Source organism: Aulostomus chinensis, chromosome 10 (assembly GCF_037954235.1).
Source record: "Aulostomus chinensis isolate RoL2024-O1b breed Wild chromosome 10, RoL_Achi_v1.0, whole genome shotgun sequence".
In the NCBI taxonomy this organism is placed as follows: domain Eukaryota; kingdom Metazoa; phylum Chordata; class Actinopteri; order Syngnathiformes; family Aulostomidae; genus Aulostomus; species Aulostomus chinensis.
In genome coordinates this window covers 18,411,825-18,422,472 of record NC_141329.1, presented here as the reverse complement: position 1 = coordinate 18,422,472, position 10,648 = coordinate 18,411,825, and the positions used below count along the sequence as shown (strand labels likewise).

The 10,648-nt window shown below is 40.6% G+C and overlaps 1 protein-coding gene across 1 annotated transcript; it reads right to left on the bottom strand.

The window, feature by feature from the left end:
- Positions 1-2,452: 2,452 nt before the first annotated feature.
- Positions 2,453-6,411, bottom strand: tmem160 (transmembrane protein 160). Its single transcript, XM_086215185.1, has 4 exons — positions 6,112-6,411; positions 5,895-5,919; positions 4,437-4,529; positions 2,453-3,756 (listed from the first exon to the last, which is right to left on the bottom strand). The coding sequence occupies exons 1-4, from the start codon at positions 6,313-6,315 to the stop codon at positions 3,428-3,430; spliced, it is 651 nt and encodes a 216-aa protein (XP_086071311.1). The 5' UTR covers positions 6,316-6,411; the 3' UTR covers positions 2,453-3,427.
- Between the last annotated feature and the right edge of the window lie 4,237 nt (positions 6,412-10,648).

Here is a 10,648-nt window from a genome sequence, read left to right as displayed (position 1 = left end):
AGTGAGGATCATTCCTCCTCAAGACCAAAGGAAGCGCATACTAAACAAGAGCAGTTGTTGGGGAGAAAATGCCATTGTACGTGCAAAAGCGTAAGTACTGTAGGGCGTGTGCGCGCAGATGTAGTGTGACACAGAATAACCTCTAGTTTCCTCTTTATCCTCTCTTTTCTATGGACCGCATCCTTTAGCAAAGTAAAGTTGTGGCTTGTACCGTTAAAATCAGTGTGTGTTTGTGTGTGTGTGTTTGTGTGTGTGTGTGTGTGTGTCTGTGTGTGTGTGTGTGTGTCTGTGTGTTTGCATGGCAGCTCTCCTGACTGGCTTCTACTCAGCCTGTCATTGAGTCACCCGTATGCCCTCTCTGTCAGTGACTTTGATGGCTTATCTTACCCCCTGAATTGGAGTCATGCTCCCGGGGGAAATACCTTAGCACATGTAAATGCATTTGAAAGAGTAAAAATATGGGTAGGAATAATAGTGTGAGGGATGGAGGGAGACACGCAGGCAGCTTACACAGGCTTACTTCACCTCCGCGACTCTCTCTTCATTCAGTCCCTTGCTCTACTACTTCTACTATTTTCATCTTTGTCAATTGTTACCCAACTCTCTTGCTCCTTTCCAGCCAAGAGAGGGGTCAGTTCAGGCAGTTCTCAAGGCAGATCCTTTGATCAGTACTCATGGCATTTAGCATCAGATGAGAGATATGTGCTCATACAATAGAGAGAAGGACCCTTCTCCCAGCAGCTATTTTAACTTTGTCCAAGCTGAGTAAACACATATGAATTTGCTGCATGTACACCCCTGCATTTAACGTGCGCAGTGAAAAGGGCCCATTATTGCTGCTGCTGTGTGTGGAGCTGATATGTGGAGATGCAAGAGTCCAGATGTGGACTAGGAGATGGGTCTGTGGCTGCTGTTGAGGTTTCTATGGCTGCCCAAGGTCTGGGATGGATGGTGTTTGTCAGTGAGGGCGCGTCTCATGCCTCTAGGCACCCTGCCCTTTAGACGCGCCAGGCCTCAGGAGCCTCCTGCATGCCAAACAGACCTGTGCAGTCAGATGCAGCCACGGAGGAGAAGAGAGGGGAGGAAGGGGAGGGGATGCAAACGTGAGGAGGAGTCCAGAAAGGAAGGACTAGAGGGCAAAAGGGTAGGAAAGGATCTGAGACGGTGAGCTGAGGAGGGAGGAAAGGGGCTCACAGAGGGGGGGACGAAGTGGGGTGCTGGTCACACTGCAGCAGCCATCCAGACACACCCTGCATGAGAAACACATGAGTGCACCCTGGGAATCAGCGGAGGAGAGGTGGGTGGAGAGAAGACAGGAGAGGAAGAGAGGGTGACTCTGAGGTGAGTCTCAACAGCAACGCTGTGTGTCGATGGCTGCGAGATATCACAGACCTTCGCCCTCACCCAGTCAGAGATAGTTATCACAGACAACCCCCCCCAAAACTGCCTCACACACTTCCACAACCACATGCAGCTACATCCAGTTAATACAGTCACACATGCTTGCAGATGAGCCCCTCATTATAAGAATTATGCATATACAGCTTGTGTGTGTGCTGTTTATACATTTTTTGGCTCAGACTGCAGTGAGACGGACTACTGGCTCTGACACTATTTACACATCATATTTGATTTTGTATAAATAATACAAAAAAATACGGGTTCATATATATGCAGTGGATGGTTGGTATAGGAGGGATCTGTCTTCATGTAGATAATTGGCTCCGTTGAAGGTTTTTATATCCATGGACTTGAAGAACATATACAGATATTCAGTTATCGTCTTTATTCACCTTGGAGGACTCGTACAATTAAAAATGTAAAGACGTGGTGAGCTTTTTATAGGCTAATTTAGGGATTTTTTTGGACGAGCTTGACTTCAGTCTGAAAAAATAAGAGTAAGGATCAACTGTCTGTTATTTCTGTTGCTGGAATTTTGGAGAGAAGTTTGAAACTACATTTGCACTTTTACGAAAAAAAAATAAAATTAGAGGAAATATCTAATCTAATGAGTATTGATTGAAAATTTAATGAAGATAGATGAAGACTATCCCATCCCAGCCATGACAGTAAGCTGTAGCATTGCAGGATGTTCTCTTCTTGGACTTGTTTTAGATTTGGTGTCTTTTTGTCGTTGTTGGCAAATTAGGCATTGAACTAAATAAAATCAAAGTCTAGAGAGAAAACAGAAGTTGAAACAAACATAATAGGGTCTTCACCTGAAGTACCTTCAGGCTCAGGCCCTAATTATTATCTTGTAATAAGGGTTTTCTTGTGACCTTGAGGTGGCAACCTACAGAGCCCATGTGGCTATTACACATATAAATATATATATATATATATATATATATATATATATATATATATATATATATATATATGTGTGTGTGTGTGTGTGTGTGTGTTCATTTCATCTCTTTTCTTCTTAAATGTGAATACAAATAAAGACCACTGCGTGTTTTATAAGACTTCTGGATTTATTCGTTTATACAGTACGGTGCATTGAAAGTCACGCATACACAAACCAAAGTAAGCCTCACTCCCACATAGAAACTCATTACTACCAGCATAACCAATTGCAATTGTTTTGCTCACCAGATGGTGTGAGACTCACTCAAAAATATATATTTTTGTAACATAAGTATATGTCAATAATGCTACCAAAGAAACAAAAACCGTATCAGCAGCTGTAATTTCTACCTCCAAAAGTCTAGACTTATGATGTGGAAGAACAAGGCTTCACTAGAGTGCAAGTTCTTGTGTTAAAAAAAAAAAAATTAACAGAGAAAGTTGAAACCTCTACTAAAAAAAATAGATCTTAAGCCCTCAATGATTTGCACGAAGACACAAATAAAAATAAAAAAACAGACACAGACCTGACACGTGCAAAAAAGAAAAACCTGTGGAGATCTCACAGCATAAAACCACCAACTTGGTTTATTTCAAGACTTGTAAGAAAACCTCAGGTAGCAGTGATTATTTCTCATAACTAAGCGAAGCAAATCAGAACAAAAATATGACATCGTCTGTTTGTGTGTGCAGATTTAAATAATGTGATAAACGTGCATTTTTCAAACAGACCGATTGTTGGATGTGAAGCAGTGTTGAACGTAATTAATTACAACAAAGCTTACAAAAATGTTTTTCACCTCACGTGAATGTAGGTAAACTGATAGTAGTGATTTTTTGCGTTTTCTCTGAACAATTTCCCAAGAAGGTTTAAAAGTCATACTTATTTTTACATCACTATGTTCGTGAATATATCTATAAAGTCACACACAACCTATGTATACACAAGCAGGCCTGCTTACACACACACACATGCGTGCACTCACACATACACACACACGCGCGCACACGTAAACATTGGGGAAACCTGATTAAGAGTAAAACACACATCCTATCATTCCTCATCACTGGTAGAGCATTATTTGTTCGGTCTGTCGCCATCATTGTCCTCAGTGTCATGGTGCCTCCTCTCATGAGAGCCACGGTAACCTCCTCGGTGTTCCCGTCTCTCACGGCACTCCTGGCATTCATCTTCCTCTTCCTCATCCTCGTGGATGATCTCAACTTCCAGCCGGCCGATGTAAAGAGATACCGCACACAACCAGAAGAGGGCGACACTACCCACAGCAACACCTTGGAGCAGCAGCGCTGGCACAGACAGCAGCATCATCCTCCGCAAAGCAAAAAGGCTGCCAAGGTAAGAGGCACCGCCGAAGGACACACACACACCTCCCAGGATGAAAAAGGCTGAGGAGGAACACACAGAGACCCAGTTAATGTCAGCACAGTTATTAAACTCAGCTGGAAGTGGGCAGGATATTTTCTCTTAAAGTAGGTGCGTGAAAATAAAGATAAACTGAAAATATTGTGATTTAAACTGTGACGGTGAGATTAAAAGTTGCAGATCAGGCTTTCATTTTGTTAAATATATCAGACTTCATTTCTATTTCATCACTGAGGCTGCTGAGTTTTGTCTTCAGAGTTTAAACACTTAACTGTGTGTCAGATTCAGTGACATTTGAAACATTGATGAAGGTTTAATACAATTTTAACAACCGAAACGACAGATTTGATCAAACAAGACAAGTCATTTGTTTCAGAGAGTCATTAAGGATCTGAGCTTCTTTATCATCATCGTGGGTTTGAGTCAAAAGCAGAAACACTCACGAATCATTCATTTCAAAACCGCCCTTGAATCAAAGCAAGTGTCCATTAAAAGTTTTATGTACTACTTGATCATTTTTTAGGACAAAGAACTGAAGCAATTTCATGTGTTCAGGTGCAAATCTATTTCAAAGACAATCCATTTTCTCACATTTTGGTTGATTCCAGCTGTTTTGAAAATAAACTCTGTAGTAACTTTTAGTTTCCATCAAGCGTGTCACAGGTGTGCCAAACTTGAGCATCTCAACTAAATCATGTCGTACCGTATCCTGCTTCTCGTCCCACTTCACTCTGGACAAATGCGATAACACCGATGCCCGTGGCCAGCAGACCGTTCCTGAACCACGAGAGGAATCCTGAAAAATGCAAGACATGATGGAAGCATAGAAAAATCTACTAACCATCTCATCATGTGATCACCAGTGTCGGTTTGACTGTTAGCAGGTTAACTTAAAAAAAAAAAAAAAAAAACTGTGTTTGGATTTTGATGAAATTTGGTGGAATAAAAGAGCTTGTGTTTAGGACGAATTGATGGAATGAAGGCGGAATGTTAGTGGGGACATTATTAAATAAGGAGTTACTAAAAGAAAAGTAAAAGTGATGAATCAAATCAATGTGACAAGAAAGAGAATTATCAAAGTCAAGAAAACCTAAGTCAAAGGAATTACAAGTCTAGCGAATACATTTCAAAAATTGCAATACAACAGGCTAAAATGTATCATTTAGCACATGAATAAATAAATATCAAACAGTAGGTCTTTAACTCTTAAGTCTGCTTTGTTATTCTCAACATTATATAACCTTTCAAAACTGAATAGGTACATGTACACGTTCACACTTGCATGACTGAGCGCTCCTTTTCTCACAAGTAGTGGCAACATTTCTACTACTATCAGAATTACAATTCTGACATCCGTATTTGTAGTTTCAGTAAGACTGTCGGGGGGTATTTTTGGGTTACATTCTTCAACATTCTGCAGCAAATGTGTAACAAAAATGCAGTTTCTCATTAAGTTGAATGTGTTTAAGCGGGTTGGTAGTTTTTTTTATATAATCCTGGCAACAGACAGTGAGTTGAACTGACAGATGCAAATGGAAACTTCTTGTTAGGTAAATTAATTATATATTAAAGTACTGATTGGGCTATAGATTAGCTCTCTTGCACAGATACCAGTCAGACATAAAGTCAACGACAAAGATCATCATGGTTAGCCAATATAAAGGGCAGGCCAATCCCAGCAGCTGTCAAAGGTAAGACACCTGCCGTTTTGTGTGTGTGTTCTTGTACTTGCTCCATATTGAGGACTAGAATGTGCATTTAACCAACAGTGTGAGGACATTCTTGACATTTTAGCCGGTCCTCACATCTTTAAAGGGCAGTTTGAAGGTCAAAATCTGGTTTTCAGGTCGAGGTTAGAGTCAGGTTCTGGTTAGGTTTAGGGTCAAGGTTAGGGTCAGGCAGTCCGTTGAGATGGTTAAGTTTAGGGTGAGGGGCTAGGGAATGTATTATGTCGATGAGAGTACTTACAAAGTTCACTGAGTACAAGTCGATGAAAGTACTTACAAAGTACACTAAGTACAAGTCAATGAAAGTACTTACAAAGTACACTAAGTACAAGGGTGTGTGTGTGTATTTCAGGTTGACAATCAGACCACAGGAAACAGGTACATATTCAGCAGGTGTTACACGTTTGATTCCCAGGTTACATTTCTAACTTTACCTGTTTCGTGAGACTTCCTCAGCATCTGCAAATAGGGAAATGATTGTCTGGATTAATCAAAGCCTCAAAACAATCATTTTCTTAGGCACAGACATGATTACTGGGTCTGCATGGAGAGCGAGGTGCAGTAGCTTTAAACGGAAGGCGGCGGACACATTGACATTCCGGAAATTCTCCTCCTAATGTGATCGTTATTCTCGTCTGAAGCTGAACCTACCAAAGCGTCCGCTTTGTCCAGATCTGTCAGCTGGTACTGCTGCTCGGGGACCCGGTTCTTCCCCCATGGACCCTTCTCAGAGACCCGCAGCCGGGCTGTGGTGTGCAGCCTCCCGCTGGGAGGCCAGAACCGACTCAGGCCCCGCACAAGCTGAGACACCGCCAGCGGCAGATGTCGTCTCGTCACCAGCCTCAGGAGAGTCATCACATCACTGGTGACGGAGGCCGAAGCAGGAGCTAAACGCAAAAACACAACACGACCTCCGCATGCCCCGTGACCTCTCACACGTCAACGAACACCCGGAAGTGCCCGGTTATGAACGTGAACTACCACAGCGTCATCATGCGGCTGCTATCGATGAACAACACGAAACCGGTGAACATTCACTTTTTATTTTCTTAACAGAATACAGCTGTTTATTTCCCTTTCCAGATTCGGCACAGTACATGTGTATTTATATATAAATATATATGATATAATTGTTAACACTCTCCATTAAAACAAAAACAAATAAATAACCCAAAGCGAAACAAACCCAAAATATGTAATTCTATATTTCAGCCACAGAGTGGCGGCAGAATACCAAAAAAAGTTTCACACGTTCCCCTTCTTATGTTTATGTATTTACGATAATGTTCATCTCGGTACAAGAAACACAACACAAACACAACATAACAATCAAAATGATTCCAACTTGAAAAAAAAGTTGATGAAATTGTGAATTCAATGCAAAGAACTTAATTTAATCCCAGCGGGGCAATTATTCAAGACTCTAATGATTATGCCTCCTATATTTTCAATTGATGTTCAAATGCTCATTTCGGACCCTTTGTATTGTATTTGTGAAAAATACTAGGTGTATTTTTTCCCCCAGTAGCCTTCAGCATATATAAACCAGAGACCCCACATAAGTACCAGCCATTAGTATTAGGCTGGGATAAAAGGACACACCTCTTTTGTTGAATTTCAAAGCTCCCTGTGTTTTATTTGAATTCTAATTCATATTTCTGGCTTTTATATTTGATATGTGAAAAATTCGGTTTTTTATTTTGATAGCTTCAAGTTATGTAACCTAGGGACACCAAATTAGGACCACATTTTGGTTCCACCCTGGAAAATATTACCCATATCTTTTTTTGAATTGTATTTTACTGGCTTCTATGTCTTATTTGAAAGAAGTGAATGTCTGCCCGTATATATAATATGACAAAAACAACATCTTTTTTTAATTTTGAATTTCAAATAGCCTCAGTTATGTAATCTCAGCCCCAAATTAGTACCATCTGTTAGTACTAGACTGGTAAGACAGTGAAGTTGTCATCCATCCATCCGTCCAGCCATCCAGCCATCCATCCATCCATCCAACCATTTAACCAACCATACCCCCTATTAGTTAAGGGTCACGGGGGCCGGAGCCCACCCCAGCTGTCATTGGCCGAGAGGCAGGGTTCACCTCGGATGGATCACCAGTCCATCACAGGGCCATCGCGAGCGATTAGGGGTTCAGTATTTTGCTCAAGGATACTTTGACATGGTCACCGGGGGAAGTAAGGATCGAACCAGCGACCCCTCGGCTGCTGGACGACCACTCTACCTCCTTGCCATGCCGCCCCCGTGACGTTGTCAAGTTTATCAAAAAGTATGTATTAAAGATTTAAATGCAACTGTATTCCTCCCCTATTCCTTAAATGCAAAAGTACAACATATCTCTTTAATTATCCCAAAGTCACGTGACCTCAGAACACAAAGTTAATGCCAGATATTCATACAAGATTAGGATAATAGGACACACCTCTTTTAATTACAATTCATTAATTTATGTATTTGATGTTAATATTTTAAATGCCTCTTGATACTCTAAACTGACCACAGGTGTGACTGTGAGTGTGAATGGTTGTCTGTCTCTGTGTGTTGGCCCTGTGATGGACTGGTGACCTGTCCAGGGTGAACCCCGCCTCTCGCCCAAAGGCTGCTGGGATAGGCTCCAGCCCCCCTGCGACACTTAATAGGATGGATGGATGGATGTGGATGGATGGATGGATGGATGGATGGATGGATGTCCTCTATATGTGGCATGAGAAAATGAAATGCCCATTTTTTAAAATAGCTTCTAAGTGGTGTAACCTAATGAATCCAAATGTACCATATCTTAGTCCAAGATTAGGACGACAGGACAACTATATTTTATATTGGAGATTGAAATGCAAATATATTCCCCCAATATCTTATATAAAAGTATATATCATATAACGTTTTCTCTAGCTTTGAAGTTCTGTGACCTGCTGGGTTTTATCACTTTCTATAATTTGTATCAATATTTTATTGCAAATTTGTGACTGATTGTTTTGTGAAAAACACAATGTTTTTTGTTTTCAGTAGCTTCCAAGTCATGTGATTCCTGTGATTCTAAACTGATGTTATTTCAAAGGAGATGTGTTTTTTCTAGGTAGTTTGTTTGTTTGCTTGTGTCTTGCATGAAGTCATCCAGAGACATTTATGTATGTACTGTATCAAAGAGTTTTCTATGTCTGTTAAGTGCAAACATAAGCGTGTACTCATCATATGTTGAAAGAAGATCTTCGAATCCACATTTGCTTGAACATAACAATACAACAACAATAAGAACAAGAGAGCTGCTTGTGACTCATCATACAAATTCTGTTTTTTTAAAGATGAGTACTGGTATTGCTTTGATTCATCTGGCAGCTCTCTGGTTGTTGTTTTTTTATGATTCCGGAGGTTGCCCAAGGGCTGGAAAAGTGCTGTGGAATTGTTTTATTTCAATATTTACATGCTCACTTTAACATGAATTTATCCATCAGTTTAGACCAACTATATAAAGTCATTTTGATCAAATCCAGTATTAAGTATAGAAACCAAGCTCATGTCAAATCTGATTGAAGTTTAGGGAAATATCATCATTGTTTTTACAAAGTCAACATGGAGGGAAAAATCATACCCAGATATAAGAACATGCTTTTGTGTGTGTGTGTGTGTGTGTGTGTGTGTGTGTGTGTGTGTGTGTGTTTGTCTGAGAGAGGGAGAGAGAGAAAAAGGGAGAGAGAAAGAGAGAGAGAGTTAGTTTATGCTCCCACGTGTCCTCGATGTGGACAAGAGCACAGCCACTTCCTCAAAGTCTTTTGTCTTTTTCAGGCCGCTGGGACCCACAAATATCCCGCCTGTGTCACACCTGATTGTTCAGTGTGCGGAGCATGAAGCGCGACACAGGGGTCTCAAATGGGAGTTTGTATTTTTGTGTGTGTGTGTGTGTGTGTGTGTGTGTGTGTGTGTGTGTGTGTGTGTGTGTGTGTGTGTGTTGTCAGCGGGGTTGTTTTAGAGTCAGCCAAATATTTGATGTGATGCACAGCTGACCTCCCAGTTGCTCTCAATCTACTGATGCCAAGACAATGGGACACTGATGTTTGTATACTCACAAAAAATTATGCACACGCCTGTGATTACACACATGCAGATCTCCATCTTACAACAATCTAATTGTTTCAATAATTTTGGCTCTACTGAAGAGCTGCATTGTCTACTCATATTATACTAAGTGCTTGCTAAGTAATACATATTCTCTATTTACAATGTATAACTGTTAAATACAACAATTATTGTTACAGTGTCGTTATTATCTGTGGATTTCAACCTGTCTCAAAGTTCCTTTATGTGTTGGTCAGTAAATTTACCAGCTATATTTGATTTGATTTATACGCCAGTCTAGACAGATGGGCCTCCACCCTGAGTTTGGTTCTGCTCTTTCTGTTGAGAGTATCTGCTTATGAAGCCTGTGTATCTGAAGTGAGGAAGACTGTGATACAGGAAGTATGAGGCAAATGTGTTAATTCCACTCCTGGTTTAGTGTCAGATAGTGCTGGAAAGTTTCAGAGTGAATAGATAGAGCATTTCTGAAAATATACCAACGTGTATAGTAGCTGGGATGTAAGTGTACGTTAGCAGAAATTAACTTACCACCATGCTAGCCAGCTGGAGACATGCCAAACCCTGACGAAGACAAAAGTTCCCTTGGGAGCAGATTACACTTGGTAGCTCTTCTCTCTCTACCTTGGCCTAATGATGTATTTATGAGACGGGTGCATGTGATGCAGGACCATATTAGTTATTATCCAGCAACAGATTGTAGCTATGTATTTGATGCCATTTGTCTGTCAGCAGGATGTTCACATAATTTTAAAATCCATGCATAAACACATACATTAAGCTTTAGGATCCTTCCAACCACCTCATATACCCCTTTTTATTGCACACACGCATGTATACGTGGTAGTACCTGACCTGGGTAAACCTTTAGAAGAGGTGAATTGAAAGCAATGTAACAGTGATTATAGAAATGAAATATCATATTGATAGATAAGGTAAAAAACATAATAGTGTCACGTCATCACTTTACAGAAATAAGCTATCTTTTGTTTCACGGCTAATTGTATTCAGGTCCATATTTGATGTTCTTATCCTGTCTAATGAGGTCCGACCGAAAACGCCATCTACACCTGTGTGAGGTCTGTAAAGGAAGTCT